This window comes from Pavona decussata, unplaced genomic scaffold (genome assembly GCF_977016875.1).
Source record: "Pavona decussata unplaced genomic scaffold, jaPavDecu1.1 SCAFFOLD_102, whole genome shotgun sequence".
Lineage (NCBI taxonomy): Eukaryota > Metazoa > Cnidaria > Anthozoa > Scleractinia > Agariciidae > Pavona > Pavona decussata.
In genome coordinates this window covers 5872352-5892256 of record NW_028145517.1, presented here as the reverse complement: position 1 = coordinate 5892256, position 19905 = coordinate 5872352, and the positions used below count along the sequence as shown (strand labels likewise).

Genomic DNA, 19905 nt, shown 5'->3' with positions numbered 1-19905 from the left:
AATTAACATATTAAGAAATTTTGCTGAACTATATTTGGACTCTCACTCACTGTTAGTTAAAACAGCAGTGCATTGTGTAGTTGCAGAAAAATATCCATGACCACCCCCCCCCCCCTCCCTCCAGTAGATTGATTTTTTTTTCTAATAAAACCCCTAACCCACTGGGAATTCCAATTTACCTTCATACTTTACTTAACGATTATTCCACGAGCGCGCTTTGGATATGAGATGATAGATAGCCAACGAGGCGCGTAGCGCCGAGTTGGCTATAATCATCTCCTATCCAACAAGCGTGAGTGGAATAACTGTTTTATTAAAAACAATTTAGAAATGTTGCTAGATCTTACTGATTTTGCTTTGCAAGAACAACCAGAAGACAATTTAATGGTCGCTATTTCTGGGGCATGGTATAATGGCTCATATACCATGGCCGCTAAGCCAATCACATCCCTGGAATTGCATCATATAATGATCCAGTTTTTAATAATTTAAATTATTTGGCCTTTGTGAAGTTATATCAAACACTTGAAAGGGTGTTCAATCTGATTTCCAAACACCTTGATTAGATAATTAAAAAAAACAATAACAACAACAACTTGGCTGTGCCACGTTTTTCAAATCACTTCTTCTCAGTATTCGGAAATAAGATGAAACATTCTTTCTCGTGTTTGATGTAATATATCAAACACGAGAAAGCGTGTTTCATCAGATATCCAAACACTGAAAAGTAGGTTGAAAAAACAAGGCGCAGCCAAGTTTTTTTAAACGATTTCGAGGTGTTTGGATGTCTGCTGAAACACACTTTCGAGTGTTTGATATGCATTCTCAAATGATCAATAATTCTTGGAGAAATTCAAGGCTAAAGTTGGCAAAATTTTATGGTAATTAGGATCACATATCCAAACTACGGTCACGGTAGTGATTTTCTTTGTTTTCTTGCCATGAGTTTGAGAAATAAATTCCTTAAACTCATTTATAATTCATGAAAAGCAAAGGAAATCACTACCGTGAAGGAGGTTTGGAAATGTGATCTTAATTATCATAAAATTTTGTGAACTTTTGCCTCGAATTTCTCCAAGAATTATGAATAGTTTGAGAAGCTATGTCAAACACTCGAAAGAGTGTTTCCTCCTATTTCCAAACACCTCGAAGTTGGTTAAAAAAAACTCGGCCGCGCCTTGTTTTCCAACCTATTTCTCAGTATTTGGAAATCGGAGGAAACACTCTTCCTCGTGTTTGATATTTACATGAACTTGAATTAGCCCTGACAACATGCATATTCTCCTCCTATAATATTAATTTTTTTTGTTGTGGAACTGGTTTGGAGAATGCGTTTTAACATCAAGATACTTGGTGATGGTTCCCATTATTCTCATGAATTAAATGTGTGATCATGGGATGAATCAGATGCTTGGCGCTATTGAAACTTGAAGGGTGATATAGGTCAAGATTCACTTAGCATAGCTATATCTTAATTAAAGAGAAAGACTCTTGCAGTAAATCTGCAACTTAAGCAGTTGCAGTTGCTCGACTCTAAAGATCTCATCCTCTTTAACGCTTTTATAACCTTAAGATATAATGTTCAAATTTTCAAGCTTCTAATTAATTAAGCTAATTTGAAAGTGTTCTTCCCAGTAGTGGCAATCTTGATTTTTTTCTTGGATCCAAAATTGAATATTTACATACCTAGACGGTGTTCTGTCCTGTCCTTTGCTGCTGCTTGGTGAGAGAGCTATACAAGTCTGGTCAAAAAATCTTTAAGATTATGTCAGGGTTGTGGAAACAAAAACAAAACTCTTGCCAAAACCAAGAAATGGATTTTTCAGTCAATAAAAGTGCTGGACACTAAGCTAATAATGGCAATTAAACAGAAGTGATGGTTCATAACAACCTACTTGTCACTTTCTTGAAACAATGTGTACAGACATTCTCAAATCATTAATATTTCATGAAGAGAAAATGAAGGAAATCATTGATCATGCTACAGTTTGGTGAACTTTTCTTTGAATTTTCCCAAGAATAATTATACAGTAAATGGTTTGAGAAGCTATATCAAACACTCTTCTTCATGTTTGAAATCAATCTCGTACCCAGAGTCCTCAGGCGTTTTGGTCAGCGGGTGGGTGCCAGGAGAGACTCTGGGGTACTGGAATTTTATTACCACAGGATTTCTGCGGTAAAAGAATGCAAGCCGTTTTGGGACAGGCAATCAAAAAATTTAAATAAAATTTCAGTCTGCCGGAGTCTCTCCTGGTGCCCATCTGCTGACCAAAAAAGCCTGAGGACTCAGGGTACGAGATTGGTTTGACATATATAATTATATTACATGAAAATCATTTCTGTGATATTTATTTAATACAGAACTATTGCAGGCCTGACGAGCCCACAGTTTGTGAGTTACAATAAAAATTATTGTTAATGGTCATGATGTAGAGGGATTTCAATGTGATATTCATTGAATTCTCCCAACCAGTATGTGTACACATGTAGGGAGAGTTGGCATGTTGGTCTACAAAATGCTGTGGACAGTGATCAATAAATATGTGTTGTGTATTAACTTCCCACTTTTATCAAAATTCTTTAACACTAACTTTTTGTTTTTGATAAATTAAGAATAATAAATTATAAAGGTGAATTTTAACAACAAAAAGGTTGATTTCATTGCTGGGCTATATATTTCCTTTTACTTACTTAATTTAATATTTTATGTGCTCGTTAAAAAACGGAAATGTGACATTTTAAACGAGAAAAAACTAATGATCAATAAATTTAAGACATCGGTGTGAAACCTCATGTTAATCACAATGAATCTGCAGAGAACTATCCCCCCCCCATATCCTCCCATGCATTTTTGTAGGGGAGGCCTTGTACCCTCCTCCCCTTAAAAATGACCGTGTGGTGAACTAGGAACCCCAAGCCAGATCCTATTCTAATATTAAAGAGCCTGGTGGAAATATTTTTTTCAGCCTTCTTTAACGTTATGGTGCCACCCATGGCACAGGTTAAACTAAATTTTAACGAAAAGCATGTTATTAAGGGCATCCTGTCAGCTGTAATATGTAATGCAAAATTTAATAAAGAAAATGAACAGAAAGAAGCCATTGTGTGAGCAATTTATCTTGTATTAAAGTGATCAAGCATTAAAAGATTCCCACAGAAACAAACATTAAAAAGCTGTGGTTTCTTTGATTTCTGTTTGCCTGGGTAATCAAAAAACGATAACTGTGGATACCAAGTTTCCATTTTCAAAAAAGTGAAAGTAACCTTCTTTATTGTAGAAAGGTTTTGAGATCTGTGTATGTTTTATTTATTTATTTATTTATTTTTTTGTGGGGGGGGGGGGGGAGGTTTAGGGGGCTAAAGATGGATTGTGGATTAAAGAGGAATGTAAGATTGCATATTATGATATTGTTCGTTGGCCAAAGGTTTTTGTCAGGTGCAGGAAATGAAACAAGCAAGTTTGTGTCCCTTCATTTCCTGTTTTGATGCTGCTGCCATTTGAGGAATGGTTGGTTTCCTCAAGGCAGTTAATCAAGGGTGAAATCATTTGACTCCAATCCGGTGCGTCAAAACTAATGATTTGTATGTGAACTTGACTGCCCACCCCTGTTGTGTATGAATTAAAATGAATACCTTGATATTGAGGAAAATAATTTATTGATCTTCTGTTTCTTTTAACCCTAACTTTTTTGTTCATCAACTTCAAATAAATTGCCCTGTTAGTCCTAATAGTGATCAGCCTCTAATATCTCCTTATAAAATCACTACTAAACCAAATTTACATGACATGAGAATTAATCAACACAGATGAAATGTCTTGATGTTCAAACAAATTCTCTCAATAATTAGTATCACCAAAGGTATGAAAACAGTAAGGAGATTATGCATCTTTATATTGCCATTATAAATTAAAACAAACACTCCTGCTGATGAACATAATAGAACTTCGTTATTTTAATAACAAAAAATACATCTTCGCACTTTATACAAATTAATTTATACTATGAACAACGTTTGTTGCATTGCAGACGTTTTTACTCTCCTTAGAAAATAATATGTTCACACACATCACCAGAATATTTGACCAACTACTTTGGTCTAGGTTTCTCCATATTACGGTTATTCCACACATTAAGTTCTTGATCATGGAGGGTTGTCAAATGGTATGATTTCCATCTCCTTGAACTTTTCTTGGACTTGAGGTTTCAACTCTTGGCTGTTGTAATACCAGATTGGGTCTCCTCCCTTGTTGAAATCTGAAAAATGTAACATAATAATAATCATGCATTTCCTTGGGTTACTGATTGGATTATGTTCTGTGGAAATTAACATCAGTATGCCAGCCATGCACCTGTGTGGTCTCTATTCACAAGCTGGCCTTTAACCTTCTTTAATATTGGTGGTTCCAAGGAACCTTGTGCGCAGCTGGTGGGCCTAGCCACACCCCCTGGCCTCCCCCCATTTCAAAACAAGGCACAGAGTGATGTATAAATTTGTTTAAAATGTTCACTTTCCCACCCATTCCATCAACCTCATTACCAGGGTCTACCCCACCTGCCATCTCTCCCTCGCTCCAGTGTACAGGAAGTGGCGAGATCCTGGGAATAATTAAGGTTGCTCTTTCATATCCCAGACACGACCCAGTACCTGACACATTACAGTGACTGTCACTGTCACTAACAATAGATGACAAAGTAGTTATTTATACTGTGAAAGTAAAATGGCTATTAAGTTTGAGCAAACAAAAACAAAAGTTCACTTTTGTTTCTAGAATGTTTTGTATACAAACACAGGTTCCCCAAAACTCTGTATCACTCTAGACTAGAGGTAGTTTCTTTTATGCCCAGTGGTAGTAGAGCAAGTAAAGAAGAAATATCAGATTGTCATGTACAACTATATGTGTATATTTTTCTTGACTATTAATATTCCTGGGTGGAATAGGGGACTGCTTGAAGTCTAAAGTCGCCCATTTATGTTTAACCTTTTTGAAATAAGAAGAAGGTTATTGAATAAAAGAAAATGTTGCACTCATTCCATACCTTAATTTTATTTTGGAAACTCAAGTTCACAATTGTGCATACTGTGTTGTGGTAGCACGCAGGGCTTGGATACCCAAAGGATGGAGAGAGAATATCATGCTTTGCTCATTGGTTTCTGTAAATCACAGAGACACAAATATATTGTCATAACCCGGTGACTGACTATGTTTTCAAAATTAGGTTGAAACTCGCAATCTGATTGATCACTCACTACACAAGGCCAGTCCACTTTTTATCGAGTCCACTGGAAGTGCATGCAAGGAAAATTGATTAACCCACAAACCAATAATTAACCTGCTAATTGTAAATCACTTTTAACCAAACTTCTTTGTTGAATAGATCGGTTGGCGGGTTATGCTAAAACAACAAGACTGCTCGCTCTTAGTTTCAATCGTGATTGATAGCTGCCTCCAAAGGCTCTCAGTCTGCCCCTCGCCAACTATCAGCCAGTAGAAACCATGGGCTTACCCTATTAAGAACTGTTGATTATTATCACTGCTAATTATTATCTTTGAAAAGATTGGTCAGTTGTTGGCCCAATCCTGGGGTTGTTCTCTGAATAGGCCCTTTGCAGCTAACGGTCACATGGTACAGAATCCGCTATGCTGGAGAGCAAGTTGCGCACTGGGACATCACAAAAATTTGGTCAAATGGAAGTCCCCTAGGGAGTTGGCAGTAGGGACTGAGGGGGAGGGGGTGATGTAGGGGATGGACTGCATGAAAACCATATACTCTGCCGGACCTATATTTACAGGCCACTCCCATTGAATATGTTCGGAGAAGTTCGCTTTGCACCCAGCCGCCAAATTACATTAATTTTGTATACACCACTTCGACATACTAACCCCCATACATACACGGTGAGAATGAATAGGTCGATTTCAAGACAGAAAAATCAAACTGTATGCGTAATCAATGTGTGTTGTGCTGAATCTTGCTACATATTGTCCCTGTCACAAGAGTTTAGATTTTTGACGAGCACTCAGTGCACACGTGTTAAAAGACTTTCAATTATCAGTCACTGGATCAAGCTTAGCTTGTTAAAGTCCACTGTGTTTGAGTGATCGTAAAATTACTGCCCGCTTCTTTTGCTTACAATATTAGTTTCATCTCATTTTCCTCCTGCGTGAAAACACAAAACCACTAATTAATTGTCGCTGAGATTATGAAAGGTCTCAAGGCGCCTTAAGGTCAGCTTAGGTTAAGCTTTAATTTTAAACTTCATAATTAAGCGTTAAGTGAAGTGTTATGCAACTTTCCAACAACGTGCGCTTAAAGAACTTACCATTGCCACCTCTAACTTCGAGAGCTTTCCCCGCAAGTTTCGCTAGATTTCCTCTCGTAACGCTGGAGCAGTGTAAATAGTTATTTGATTCCTCGCCAAAGTGCAGATAGAACGAACCCCTCACGCCGGTTTCGCTCTTAATGCTCTGCGATATAAGTTTTGCGTCTGCGTTTTTCGGAAACTTCACTGAATACTCTTTTCCATTGTACGCCACTGTGATTGATTCAAGTGCTTCGTTTGCTTTCTCTATTTCGTGTTGCTGCTTTTTGAATCTTGATTTAGTTTTCGTCTTTTCCGTCATGGTTGGACTCTGTCCACCCGGCGTCCGTGCTGTATTCAAACACACCGCAAACAAACCATACCATGCATCGAATTTGCACTTTTAAACACCCTTGGGATTTGATATGACGTGTGCCGAATAAATTACGTTTCAAGATGAAAGACAAAGCCACCAAACTATTAATTAAATTAACATTAAAGCTCACATTAACATGATATTCTAAACTTCAACACCTCAAAGGACGGCAGCTTTTGCGAGAACTTGTTTGGGACAACAAGCGGGTTGGCCGCGGGGCGAGGAAGTTGTTGGAGTAATCTTTGCATTTTCTCATCTTCAAAATAGGTTTTATGACCATAACATGATTATCGCAAGCTTTTTCTTGTTACATTGTGTTGTAACAGGAAAGGGCCGTAACTCCCAGGGTAGTCTGAAATGGTAGCCGTCTCCTCCCCCTAACCCACACGGCTGACATTTCAGACTACTCCCCGGGTGGAGGGAAACTGGGTTAAGCGTTTCCTTTTGTAGGGTATCTCGTGCAATAAATTTAGAAGAGGGTATAAAACAGATATGCTGTGGAGGGGGTCAGTAGCTGAACCGTTTCCAAAGTAGGATCTTATGGGCAAGGACCCTGAGTGGTATGTGCCAAAAAATAATCTAACGGAAGTAAGGCTTAGTAGGCCTATTTTGATACTCCAATGAAAAGTCACTTTTTCTTTGAAGTGCAAAAAGACTCTTTTATTATTTACAAATACAGCATCACCGACATATTTTGGTGGTTTCAATTTAAAAGTAGCACACTTTTCTTACACAATGATTGTTAAAAAATTAAGGCCAAGAGTGATTTCAGGAGCTCTGCGTGAATAGGTAGACTTGATTTTCAGCCATGCCAGGAAAAATAATCCTACAGTGGAAATGACAGAACCTGCAGAAATCAAGCCTTCGCCCAGAGGGTTAACTTCACTCACATTGTTAACAGATTTTAAGTCGGACATTCTAAAAATTGATTGTTAAAATTTCACTAGTTTGGTTCAAATTTGGACAATGTTTCATCTATAAGTGAGTCTAAAAGACCTTAGGGGGTAATTAGATCTGAAATGGGGTGGGGCTTGGTTTGGAGTCACTGAGGCTTTTGTGACTAGGACACTAGGACAGTTTACACTCAGCCAGATTGTAAGGATCTAAGCACCCTCTGAATCTCAGGAATCAATGAAGATTCAATCTCCCTGCTAGCCACCAAAAGCAATTTCCATCCTTGATGCAAAAACATGTTTTAAACATGTATGGTCTTAATTTGAATGCCTTAATTTGGATTATCTTTTTTCATTCTGAACTGAAAGAATATTAAACAGTTTTAAACAAAGCTTGGAAGGAATTCATTAATTGCCATCTACAGGTGTGATCCGGCTTTTTTTGAGTTAGAATTCCATGTGACAGGCTTAGTAATCAATGATTCTTACAGTAAATTATTGAAATATATTAAATCCATTGTCATCTTTACACAATGCCAGGCTCCTGGCAATCTAATTCATGCCAAGAACTTGTCGTTCACATTCCCCATCACCAAACAGTGGTCGCGTAGAATCTTCTCCTGGTGGCGTAGATCATTCTGGGAAATTCTCTTCTTTTGCTCTTCAATCATATTTACATAATTGGCATTTACAACTCCTGCTCTTCCTGTGCGCCCCATGCTCCGAATGTATTCTTCCCTTGTCCGTGCCAGTTCTTTTTCTTGTTCAATCTTTTGTAATTTGCGTCTCTGTGCATCAGCTCGTTTCTTTTCATCTTCCAGTTGCTGTGAAGAAAAATTGCCTCTGTTAGATTTCCCTTTGTTAAAAGAGCTACCTGTCATTGTGGCTGTTATCATTAGCTTTTGAGTCTGTGAATGAAATCTTAGTGTCTGAAAATGTTGAATCTAAGGCTTCATCCCCCCATCAACCAAAGTCTGTATTCATCATCATCAGGAACACTAGCCTGTGTTTCCACCTAGAAGGAAATACAAATTGAGTTCCTACAAAAACAACGTTTTAAATAAAATCGATCAGGGATCCTCATATGGAAATTTACTAAGCAAACACATCTTATGAATCATACATGTTTTGAATTCCTACAGCTAGTGTTTACAAGTTACGTCAAATAATACAAGTTCGCTTCTGTCTGTTCTGTCTTGTCTTCTTTGGCAGTTTTTTACGCCTCGAGTGGCTCTTTCACTCAAACTTTCAAGGAAACTTGCCAACTGGTTTAGACTCTGTTTGTTTGCATTTCCATCCTAAAAGCTCGCGTGTTTTCATTTGATTAGACAAAGCACTCGACATTCCTTCTGCACGGAAAGTTTATGCAACAAACCCGAAGCTTCGCAATCGAAATATAAAGTCTATATTTTCTATCAGTTAACAAACTTTATCGGTTTTGTTTCAGTGGGATATTTTCTACGACCAAAAGCGAAGTATAACTAAATTTTTAACCATAAACTGTATACATAAGCACAATGATTTCAACGAGTCGTTCATGAATGACCATGAATGCCGGCATGCACATACTATGGCGCAAACATTCCAACCTGTATTATCGCGATTCTTGCCATGGCTGCATGCTTTCTGTCGATGATTCTTTGCTTCCTCAAAGCTTCCATGTGGTAAGCAAAAGCCATTTTGTGTCGATTGTGAATAAATCCACCCGGCTGCTTCGAGTTTTATAGCAAATTTCGTAAGCGTAAATGGCTCCCGGAGGATTTGTTGCTAAATTGGTATCCATGGAACGTTTGATCGAGAATTGTCGCAAGGCACTATGGGTCATGATGGGTTTTCCCTTTCACTCACATTCCCGTCCCCAGAGCTCTGGGGATCGACACGGTCGCGCAGTTCTGCCGGTTTGTTGAACGCAGTTTCAATTCTGGGCTTTACCGAGATTTGAACCTTGCCCGTTCATACAGATGCGAAGCTCTTATACGTTTTCACTATGCCAACCTTTATACAGCCTGAAAGAGCAGACTTTTTTTGCGGCTATACCAACCTTGGCCACACGCAGCCATGATTAACAGGGTTTTTGAGGAGGGATAGAAAATGTCGGGAAAAAATACATGGCAAAATGACGATAAAAGTGCTACTATTAATGCTGGTAAATGGTGACGAAATCCTGGTCAGGTTTTCTGCATTAGTTAACAGTGCTTGGAACATTTTTAGAGACCAACAAAAGGTTGGCAAGCTACTACATTCCGGGGATGATAATTTTCCCTTTTATAAATTTGAGATAACATGGATAACACTTTCTGAAACTCCCTTGGAACTGCACCGTTTGCAACGTCTTACATGGTTGGCCGAGAGGACAAAAGAACGAACAAGAGAACAATGCTCCTAAACCTAAAAAACAATGCAGCTGCAGGTTATCTGGCTCCAGTGAAAATTGAGCTTTTGAAAGATACAGGGCTCACCTTTCCGTACTTTATCCTTGCCAGTGCAGCGTGTTTTTTGTCGATAATTCTTTGTTTCCGTAAAGCCTCATTGTGATAAGCTTCTGTCATTTTTTTTTGTCCGGGTCAGTCTTTTCAAATCTTTTGTCTGGTTATGTATAATAAAACTGAAAAGCTCAAATTTTCCCTTTATACAGTTGTTCAATGTCACTGAATGCGAAAATATTTTTTCGGTAAAGATTGACGCAAAATTGTTAAATTTAATTTCGCTTTACGCTGACGTCATAAATGCTACTGAATAATTATACAGCAATTAAATTAAGGTCTCCTGGGTACGACAGTGACGTCACGGGACAGACTGTAATTATAAGGTCTTAAAAATTAATTTGTAATGCAAACAGTTGACTCCCTTCATGGAAATAGCAAGAGCAGTTTATGCATAAACTCCTCTTTAGGGTGAACAAGATGTCGCTGTTAGTTGTTTTCCTCAGGAATTTTACTCGAAGGAGGGCTAACAACGCGCGCAATCTGCGATAATTGTATTACTTCCACGTTTAGAAAGTCAATTCCGTGAGGTCACTGTTTTGGCGTGCGTGCGTGCGTGCGGTTGAAAGAGCAAAAACAACATCATTTGCTTGTTTGTTTCTCGGTCTGTTTGTTTTCTTTTCCAGATTAAGTAGCAAACTTAATGCATACAGGGATGAGAATGACGTATAACGTTATATTCAATCCCGAACACAGCTGTGCTATGTGTAAGACATTTAGGCGCGCGCACGCGCGTAGAATTAGTAATTCAGGATAGTCAAAACAAAAAATTCCTAGGCAACCAGACTTACACAGAAAATTTGATATGGTGGTAATAAAGCAAAAGTGCGAGGGAAAAGCAACAACTGAAGGCTGTAACAAACTAAATCTAGCAAGAAAGGCTTTGGGTAAAATCGTGAAGCTTAATGTTGTCTATAAATTGTCGAGGTGATCAAGTTAGTTGTGTGACTTCTGGGGCAACTAAATTATTCAGTTCCCGTTTTAGTTTAAAGAATGGTTCCTTTCCTTCGCTGATACCTAGCCAAAAGCCTTTTCGGGTTCGAAATTAATCAGTTTGTAACTGATTTGCTTTTTGATTTTCACCAGGTTCTCGCTCGCTATGTTGGCCCCCTTCCATTTTTGTTGATACATGCAAAATCCTTGCTCACGTAGTGTGTATTCCGAAGACAAAATAACCTTTCCTTACGCAAATCACAGCCGGAAAAGCAAGCGATTCATACGAATACATAAAGCAGTGTGCATGTACTGTCTGTTTAGGGCCAGTGATTTACTTGTTAAGTCAAATGTAACATTCTGACTCAAGTGGATGAAAACTTTAGGATTCCATTTCTCACCTTTTCATACAGCATCCGTTGCATAGCCTCATGTTTTCTATCTATAACTCGCTGCCTTCTCTTAGCTTCTATATGAAAGGCGATGTGCGTACAAGTGGACATTTTGGAGTCGATTTTTTCCTTTACCTTCCTGTCCTTCTTGCCTGGAAACTGGATACACGTTGAACCACTAATGTGACGCTGACTATATAAGCCAAGTTTTTGGTTATTAGCTCCCAAGGGAATAATCAGCCAGTCAAAACAATACCTTACCGTGCTAATGAAACAGATTAAGAGCTTCTCTTAAAGGCGTAAATAAAATCTTTTGTTTACAAAATGCCGTTTGATGCTATTGAGCAGGTCGAAGTTGTTATCTTGGTGGAAACAAGCCTTTGTGGTATGCAAGAGCTCTCAGACTTTCCAGTCACAACTCAAGTTAAGACAGCTGTAAAGATTTTGTCTCCGTTTAAAAAAAAACTATTATTTAGTAGGATCCGTCAATTAATCCGTCTGATGCTACATCTCGGGGAAGGAAGGGGCGGGGGGGGGGGGGGGGGGAGGAACTTAACAAAGTTTCATGCAGGGAGGCTCCGCTCCAAGGCTCAAATCGGCCTTTAACCTTTATATACCATTTTTGATAGAAAAGGCCGTAATCCTTTTTAAACACCCCTTTCACATACCTACAGAAGAAACACTGCATCGCTCTAAATGAAAGTTTTCCTTATCAAGTTTTCTATACTTTGACTCGAGATCGTGAAATCTCTACCTTTTAATATACCTCCAGCCTGATAAAGGTACCCCTTCGGACGAAGCCTCCTCGTACAGTTCATTCTAAGGAGTACCCCCTCCCGGGTCATTATAGGGAGTACCCCCCGGTCCCATATATAGTTATGTATGTTATGTGTTGTTATTAGTAATGGTGGCGTGTGACTTGACCCGATTTGTAAAATTTGGAAAAGGTCAATTGATTTTATGCACGAACTGCATATAAACACAGAAGTCAGTATTCAAGAAAAATTTTGCCTTTCTTATTACAATCCACGACTCCTGCTTTTGTACCTTACATATACACTTTGTTAATTTATTCTTTTGATATTTGCTTACACTGCACTAGAAAGTTCATCCGCCAACATTAAAAAAAATACAACAGACTCCCAAGAGACCAAGCTCTTACGTGTAAAGTAATAAGCAATAAAACAATTACTTGCAAACAAAGTGTTAAGAAGATATGGCTGCCACGAGTAAAGCCACACACCAGGAGTTCTATTCACTTTGAAATCCTTTCATCAAGCACAAAAGAATTTCCATTAGTACTCTTTTAATGTTAGTCGGTGTTGTGAAATTTATACACGAAGGAGTTTAAACTTGAAAATGTCCGGAATGGCATTCCACCAAGAGGCTCAAAGAAGACAGAGAATTATCGAAAGAAAACACCTCGCACTGGACAACCTTAAAGTTCAGAAGCTTGCTCGAATGGTGAGATTATTTTTCATATCTCGTGCTGTTCTTTTGTCACTTTGATTTTCACTTCATAGAAAAATGGAGATCGAGGGATGCAAGACTGGCCAACTTTGTCTGGGGTCGGGAAAGAGCCCGACACTTTTTCCCTACAACATGCTACCACAAGTTAATATGAAGACATAAAAAAAAACAGGAATATGTTTGCTTACCACACTTTAAAAGAAAAACAATGCTTAAAGAATGGGGTAATTAGTTATGTTTACCAAATCTTGTATTGAAATAGCACAACCTTGATGAAAAGACAAATTTAATAGGTCCGACTGTCATGACTTAAGATATGCCGCCATATCAAACTAAGGCTGAATGATACTCAATTAAAAAGCAACATCTTAAAGGTCACTGAGGGAATGTTGTATGTCACATGCTTGAAATCGCTGTAGCTAAACGGTTTAGCGGCAACAAACGGTAGCTAGGGCAACGCTATGAAATTATCTTGTCTACATGTGTAGTGCGTGCAGTAATTCTAACGACGAGTTTGGTCTGAAAACAAGGTGTGTCCCTCACAAATAATATAATCTAAACGTAGACGTAATAAAAAAATACTGTATAGTTTCCAAGTCTGGTAAAATAGTTTTTAAAGACGAAGAATTGTCAATACAGATAGATACATGACAATATCAATAGACGGGTGACAAGAGCGCTGTATAGTTAACAAAATTGTCAAAAAGTTCTCTTCGTTCTTCACCCTACCAGAAGAGTCTACTCACAGTCCTAAAGGTGTAGTTCTTCATCGTCATTATTGAACTAAACACGGGATGCAAAATACTTTTTCTAAACCATCATTTCTTTGTAAAAGAAATGTGAGGTTATGTTGTAAGCCTGGCCCCAGTTGTTCAAAGAGCGGATAACTTTATCGAGTGGATAAGTTGCTATCCAGCGGATAAAATGTACTCCAGCCAAAGCTTTTGGCAAGTTTTTCACACAATCCCAGGCTTAGATTAGACGCTTCTACTTTATACACAAATTATAGGGCTATCAGGAAATTCTTGAACAAATTTTATCTGCCGCACAGCGACCTATCCAGTGGATAAAGTTATCCGCTCTTTGAACAACTGGGGCCTGGTGAATAACTTATAGAGTTATATTTTCAGTCATTGACACAGGAATACTCAAAAATAGAAAAACCGAGTTCTCCCGCAACAGAAGGCGAACCTATAACAATTTTTTCAGTAAGGGGAATATCACATTTTTGTGACAAAACGCAAGATTTGCGCATGGTCAAATAGCATCTTGCTTTGGGAGGCTAACGTACCAGATCAGATAATTAATCTGTTAATTCTGCAGTGTAAACAACTGGTATATGGTTGGTCGACTTCTTAATTGTCTATGACAAAACGCGGAATAATATTATTATTTTTTACCTTCAAAGGAACGAGACAAGAAGCTAAAGAAAGAAATTGTAGTGGGGGAAAACGAGAAAACAGGAACTAGCGCAGGGTCACGCGCGAACACACGCACCGCGACCGCCACCGTGACGCGCGCGGGAAGGGTGCGTGAAGCATTCTGGGTCCCAGACATCTGTCAAACCACCACTGGCAGCACATACTACCGTGATCTTATCCCGCCAAGACCCGAGGCATTACACCAATGGCGGGATTTAAAGAACCGCATCAGACACGACTACAACTTGGTACCACTTCCATACAAGGGAGAAGACATTGTTAAAAGATAACGTTATTTTAGACGAGCAAGCAGTCAGTTCAAAGATTTTAAAGTTTTAATAGTTTTGACGTAAAGATCGAGGCTGATATGCATTTTCTAAATTCTATGCCATACTCTGTTCATGTTGTCCTTCAGCAGCATGGTTAAAAATATAAAACTTTCGCCGATCAACAGCAGTTTAAGGCCTCTATGCCATACAAATACGATATTGCCGTAACGATATGATATCGAAATTCCCAAGGCTCGTTTTGTGACGTCATCGCTTAAGAAATCCATAAATCAACCTCGTTCTCAGGATCCTCTATCCTCCTCACGGCTAAACAGAAACACCATTGACTACTAAAGGCCTTTTGACACAAAGGAAACTCATGTTTATTCTGTACTTTCTCATTTATGTGAACACAAACAATAAGTTTTCTCCTTTTGAATAAAATAGTTATTTTATTTCATAGTGCACCGTAGTTCTTCATATTACAACAAAATTGAAATTGAATATGAAAGTACAATAGTTGTGCAGCTGGCAATCCACACACCACACGCATGCATCTTATTTCAATCAAACAGTCAGAGTTCACAAGTGAAGTTTTAATAAATCTCCTTTCACATAAGCCAATCAGAGGTGACATAAGCACAAGTTCTTACGTGTTGTCAACTTAAGGGACTGTCACACCAGGCAATTTTTCTTGCAACTTGTCTCGCATTTTGTTGTGATAAAAGTCGCATTAGTTGAAGAAAAATTACCTAGAGTTTAACCGCGTCCTTTATCAGCATATATCATGTTACCTAGGAATGTCCCCGCCACAAAACATGGACTCAACTAATTCTAAGAAGAAGAAAAACTTGTAGAACTGACTGCCTGGACGAGAAGTACTTTGATTTCGGATGCATTCTGTGGATGTGGATGGGGTCTTGTTTAAATTTTGTACAGTGAATGAATGTAAAATGCTACTGAAAACTCCACAACTCTTTATTTCACATTCATCTCCCACGACCTAAGGAAAAAACACACAAATTAAGTGAGATTTCTTCAAGAAAATTGTAAAAAACAATGTTACGCAAACTAACTAATCTGAATCTAACTAATCTGATAAAACCAACCACATTTTTTTTCTCAGGTTTCTATATGAATATTTCCAATTTATAAATACCTCTGAAACCTCCTCCTCCTCCTCTTCCTCTACCACCACCACGGAAGCCTCCACCACCGCCTCTGCCTCCCCCACGGAATCCACCCCGTCCGCCACCTCTTCCACCCCCTCCTCTTCCACCGCCTCGTCCACCCCTGCCTCCTCCTTGAATCATCACAAGAAAAAACATCAATGTTAAAACAACCAACTGGAGATATTTTCACAAGTGTCCCAATCAGAGGGCTTTCTTCCATGTTAGGCCTCCACCCCCATCCTCTATAAGACCACTATTTACGCTTCATGTGCTTACTATAACATTAATTTTTATTATGTAGATTTAGTTACTTTGACCTCTGACTATGGAAAAAACAAGATGCCCTTAATCGGCGTAACACGAAATGCTTAATGTAGCCCCATTTATTCCCCATGACATGTTTCGCCGATATTTAAAAACTATCCTCCCTTCTAATAAGATTAACTTTAGAGATACAGTTTTTTCAGGCCCTTATTTTTATAGTCAACTGTATCCTCCCTTCGCAATTGAAATCATTGAATGGTTTTATTCAGAGAGACTGCGTGATTTTTATCGTTGTGTTACTGGGAATCATACCGGGAATAACTCTGCAATAACGTCATGACCCCGCTGAACTGGTCTGGCTCCCTTGGCTTTGAATTATTCGATCTGTTTGTAAAAGCGTAGTTTCTTCGCTGTGAACTCTCCCAATGCGGGCATTCCGTGTAAAAAGGACAGTAAAATGTATATTGAGGCAAATCAAAGTAGTTATGGGTTTGTTTTTATTTGATGGAACATATGTCAACTACTTTTAGTATCACTTAGAAAAGCCAAAAGTCATACTTTCACCAGTGGATTCAACCTGAAAAATGTAGTGGCCAGTTTTGTTGCAAGTTTCTATTATAGGAGACTGACACTATAACTGTCTTTTGCCACGGATGGAGAGGATTGAAATAATAATATTATTATTGATTACAACTTGTAAAAATCAGCCAAGTTTTTCAAGAACTTGACTTGAGTATTAGACAAATCACTAAAACAATTCCCTGGCATAAACAGTTATGGGTAATACATACCTCTGCCTCTACCTCCAACGCCCCCTGGGGGTCCTAGAAAGTAAGAAGAGGAATTAGTGATGGTAAGAATAAAGATCTGTGGCACTGGATAACACCCTCGTTTTTCTTCATTGGCCATTTGCAGACTAACTCTTTCAGGGTAGTAGCTGCGTAAACATTTGAGAAAGGCTTCAAATCTCCAACGTTGATCAAACTGCACTCCTCAAGAGATGACAAATAATAAAACGTACCTTCTTCTAAAACTGTACGCAAATCCAGACGAGCTTTACCCTAATTCAGACCAAAATGGCTCAAAACCTAGACCCTTAAGTGCTGCACATAACAACATAGCTTACATAGGGGAGTGCCCCCGGCTCCTAGGATTTCAAGGTCCTAACTACACCCTAACTACAGCTGTAAGTCCCAAATAGTGTAAGCAGAAGCTTTTCTACTGAAACAAAAAATCCAGACTGTCTGACACATGCATGTTATAACCTTACTCGTGTTTACACAAGCATTTTGATTTCTCAAGGACTTTAAAAGGCCACAGGGCAATTCTAGAGAAAGCCACTAGAAAATAATATTTCCATGCATATCATATATATTTTACCTTTCTGCCCAGGAGGTTTGGGGAGAAATCTGGCCAAAGGCAACAACTTCATGGGATCAATAAAGAACTATGAGAGAACAGCAACAAAAAAAAATAATAGTAAAAATACTTGGTGTCATTGCAATAAAAACATACTAAAATAGATGCATTTTAATAAGTTTGAATCAGTGTATTTTTAAATGGAATAACACATTTTCAAGTAGAGTTCTGTTTATAGTAAAATGTTTGGTAAAATTTGGCAGAGTGCTGACAGCATTCACCTTCTCCCACAATCTGTTTTATGCACGTGTTGATGGTTCTTGTTCCTGCTTCTGGGGTTCAGTCTTAATGTGTATACATTCAACTATCATATTTTAAAAAAATATTGATGTTACCTTTTGGTCTTTTTTGAATGAATCTGCTTTCATGTCTGTGTTTACCTTCACTGAAAAGTACTGTAAGAATCAACTGTCAAGGAAGTAACTTCATTGAATATCAAAGAAAAAATTCTCCTATCTCATCCCCATACTTTTCTTATTAAAGTACTCTGGAGAAGTTATTAAAGTATCACTTTGGATGATCATATCCTTAATTCTCATGACCTCAGGCATTGAATAAGCATTGATTTTACAAGGAGAAATTTGATACTGATCGCTGTTAGGGCTTAATCACAGTAATGCATTGGCCACTTAGTTCCAAAGCAAAGGTAGAAAGTTTGGCACAACAATAATCATTTCTCAAGGATACAAAATCTGTCATTGGACCAAAGATGTCGTCTACTTTCCCAATCTGTGACTTGTTCTCTAAGTAAACTGGAGCATTAAAGTACGGGATTTTCTCATTGGTGCATTTACACACCAGGTCTCCCTCACATGTGTGAAGAACATGGCCCAATTCTATGAAAAAAGGAAATAATTCAATACAGTAACAAAGCCTGTTTTGTCTTATCCATACCTAACCCAATCATTCATTAATCACTGGATTGTAACTGACAGTGACTGTTTGTAAACGGACACCTTGGAGACTAAACTCAGGTGTCCACTTGAAAGTGGTGTCCACTTATGACAGGATTAATGTTATAGTGTTTGTATGTGGCTAGGACCATGACTGAGTGTCCACTTAAGAGAGGTATCCACTTATGGGAAGTCTTTGGAGGTTAAAACGTTCTGTTTATATGTGGCAGAGACCACCACTGAGTGTCCTCTTAGGACAGGTGTTCACTTATGGGAAGTAAGAAATGTACTCACAGTTTGCATATGGCTGGGAGTATGACTGAGTGTCCATTTAGAAGGCGTCCAATTATAAGAGGTTAAAAACAGCAAATAAAATAAGGAAGATGACCACACACTGGCCAGAAGGTCAAAGATTCCTGTCATGGACTCAGATTTTCTCTTTGTTCCATACTGGTCACAAGATGAACATTTCATCTTTGTTAAAAACAATGCAATTTTAGGTGGCTGTGCACTATCTTTGGCCCATGGGTGACTAAGCCATAAAAGGACTCTTTTATATGGACACCCATCTAAAACATGCAACACCACAAGATGGTCACTTCTCTACAATGAGCACCTAACAATAGAAAGCGGTAGTTTGGTATAGATATGAATAATACCAATGTTTTAGACCCAAAAAAGTCCTACAAATCAAACAAAACTTAAAATACATGAACCTGGTGGCCCCTGGTCTCCAACTTGTGCATAGACGGTGGAAGATCTGTATACACATCTATATTAATGATTTATTGTTAATCAAGAGTTTATGTCAGTGAGACCCAATTTGCCATATACATGCTGTAAACGTTCTACAGCTTCAGTTCTTTGTATTCACTACATGTAAGTCCTTACATCTTTTGGTCTTTTAGAGTGAATTTCTTCCGGTAAAGATCGACTATAAAACGCAGAAGTATGCAAGCAAGTTGCTGAAAAATACGCAACTAAACCAAGGATCGAACCATGTTCACCCATCTTAGTGCTAAACTAACATTATTCAGCTCATTTTAGCTTAGATATTGTTGAAATTCGTACCCATAATATGTTCAGGAGGACCAAAATCTCGTTGCTGAAATCCACCTCTGCCGCCTCCTCTTCCAAAACCCCGACCGCCGCCACGGCCCCCACCTCTACCACCACCACGGCCACCTCCACGGCCGCGAAAAGACATAAAGATCACCTAGAAAATCACAAAATTCTGCTACTTCTCGTTTGTTGTCGTTTGACCGCGTGGTGCAGAGAAATTGGCTTGGTAACCGTTCATCTCTTTTTTCAATAAAGGAAAGGCTACCAAGTTGAGTGACTAGTTTACAGGTTCTCAACAACATCAACAACAACTTTTATTTAAAACACGGTGGGTTTTAAAGCTAATATAGCTTATGGGGCCGTGAAACAACTCAAGAGAAGGCACTGGATTTTTTCCAATTGAAAAGATAAGTAGAAAATGAAAAAAGCCAATGATACAACTTTTGCCAGTACACCGCCTAATTTTGGCCTTTCGGCTCTTTGTAATTAAGTAGTGAAAGGCTGTATTTGTAATTTCAGATCATAATTAAATAAATGAAGAAATAAATAAAAAGA

The 19905-nt window shown here is 38.4% G+C and overlaps 4 protein-coding genes across 7 annotated transcripts; 1 reads left to right on the top strand and 3 right to left on the bottom strand.

Annotated features, from left to right (window-relative positions):
• Positions 1-3927: 3927 nt before the first annotated feature.
• Positions 3928-6660, bottom strand: LOC146471887 (uncharacterized). 2 transcript variants are annotated; one of them, XM_085120474.1, is made up of 3 exons: positions 6325-6660; positions 5040-5154; positions 3928-4256 (listed from the first exon to the last, which is right to left on the bottom strand). In XM_085120474.1, exons 1-2 carry the CDS (start codon positions 6623-6625, stop codon positions 5066-5068), a joined length of 390 nt encoding a protein of 129 aa, XP_084976600.1. In that variant the 5' UTR covers positions 6626-6660; the 3' UTR covers positions 3928-4256; positions 5040-5065. The 2 variants fall into 2 exon arrangements, with proteins under 2 accessions (XP_084976600.1, XP_084976599.1); XM_085120473.1 differs by lacking the exon at positions 5040-5154.
• Positions 6661-7311: 651 nt separating this feature from the next.
• On the bottom strand, positions 7312-11759 carry LOC146471886 (uncharacterized). Of its 3 annotated transcripts, none has more exons than XM_085120475.1 (2): positions 11390-11759; positions 7312-8396 (listed from the first exon to the last, which is right to left on the bottom strand). In XM_085120475.1, the coding sequence occupies exons 1-2, from the start codon at positions 11489-11491 to the stop codon at positions 8130-8132; spliced, it is 369 nt and encodes a 122-aa protein (XP_084976601.1). In that variant the 5' UTR covers positions 11492-11759; the 3' UTR covers positions 7312-8129. The 3 variants fall into 3 exon arrangements, with proteins under 3 accessions (XP_084976601.1, XP_084976602.1, XP_084976603.1); XM_085120476.1 differs by lacking the exon at positions 11390-11759 and adding an exon at positions 10032-10274; XM_085120477.1 differs by lacking the exon at positions 11390-11759 and adding an exon at positions 9162-9364.
• A 309-nt stretch (positions 11760-12068) lies between these two features.
• Positions 12069-15164, top strand: LOC146471885 (uncharacterized). The gene is made up of 2 exons (XM_085120454.1): positions 12069-12844; positions 14259-15164. The coding sequence occupies exons 1-2, from the start codon at positions 12740-12742 to the stop codon at positions 14559-14561; spliced, it is 408 nt and encodes a 135-aa protein (XP_084976580.1). The 5' UTR covers positions 12069-12739; the 3' UTR covers positions 14562-15164.
• LOC146471884 (H/ACA ribonucleoprotein complex subunit 1-like) lies at positions 14965-19576 on the bottom strand. Its single transcript, XM_085120453.1, has 7 exons — positions 19360-19576; positions 18083-18231; positions 17731-17790; positions 17357-17423; positions 16768-16800; positions 15700-15843; positions 14965-15543 (listed from the first exon to the last, which is right to left on the bottom strand). The coding sequence occupies exons 1-7, from the start codon at positions 19493-19495 to the stop codon at positions 15530-15532; spliced, it is 603 nt and encodes a 200-aa protein (XP_084976579.1). The 5' UTR covers positions 19496-19576; the 3' UTR covers positions 14965-15529.
• Between the last annotated feature and the right edge of the window lie 329 nt (positions 19577-19905).

What these genes read in the sequence shown, in the direction of transcription:
- LOC146471887 (XM_085120473.1), bottom strand. Translation starts at nt 6,625, where the DNA reads ATGACGGAAAAGACGAAAACTAAATCAAGATTCAAAAAGCAGCAACAC. An exon ending in CGAAGTTAGAGGTGGCAATG is followed by an intron (nt 4,257 to 6,324) that starts GTAAGTTCTTTA and finishes TACATTTTTCAG; the next exon opens with ATTTCAACAAGGGAGGAGAC.
- LOC146471886 (XM_085120475.1), bottom strand. Translation starts at nt 11,491, where the DNA reads ATGTCCACTTGTACGCACATCGCCTTTCATATAGAAGCTAAGAGAAGG. An exon ending in AACGGATGCTGTATGAAAAG is followed by an intron (nt 8,397 to 11,389) that starts GTGAGAAATGGA and finishes TTTTCTTCACAG; the next exon opens with CAACTGGAAGATGAAAAGAA.
- LOC146471885 (XM_085120454.1), top strand. Translation starts at nt 12,740, where the DNA reads ATGTCCGGAATGGCATTCCACCAAGAGGCTCAAAGAAGACAGAGAATT. An exon ending in TTCAGAAGCTTGCTCGAATG is followed by an intron (nt 12,845 to 14,258) that starts GTGAGATTATTT and finishes TTACCTTCAAAG; the next exon opens with GAACGAGACAAGAAGCTAAA.
- LOC146471884 (XM_085120453.1), bottom strand. Translation starts at nt 19,495, where the DNA reads ATGTCTTTTCGCGGCCGTGGAGGTGGCCGTGGTGGTGGTAGAGGTGGG. An exon ending in TTGGTCCAATGACAGATTTT is followed by an intron (nt 17,791 to 18,082) that starts GTATCCTTGAGA and finishes TGATTCTTACAG; the next exon opens with TACTTTTCAGTGAAGGTAAA. An exon ending in CGTTGGAGGTAGAGGCAGAG is followed by an intron (nt 15,844 to 16,767) that starts GTATGTATTACC and finishes TGATGATTCAAG; the next exon opens with GAGGAGGCAGGGGTGGACGA.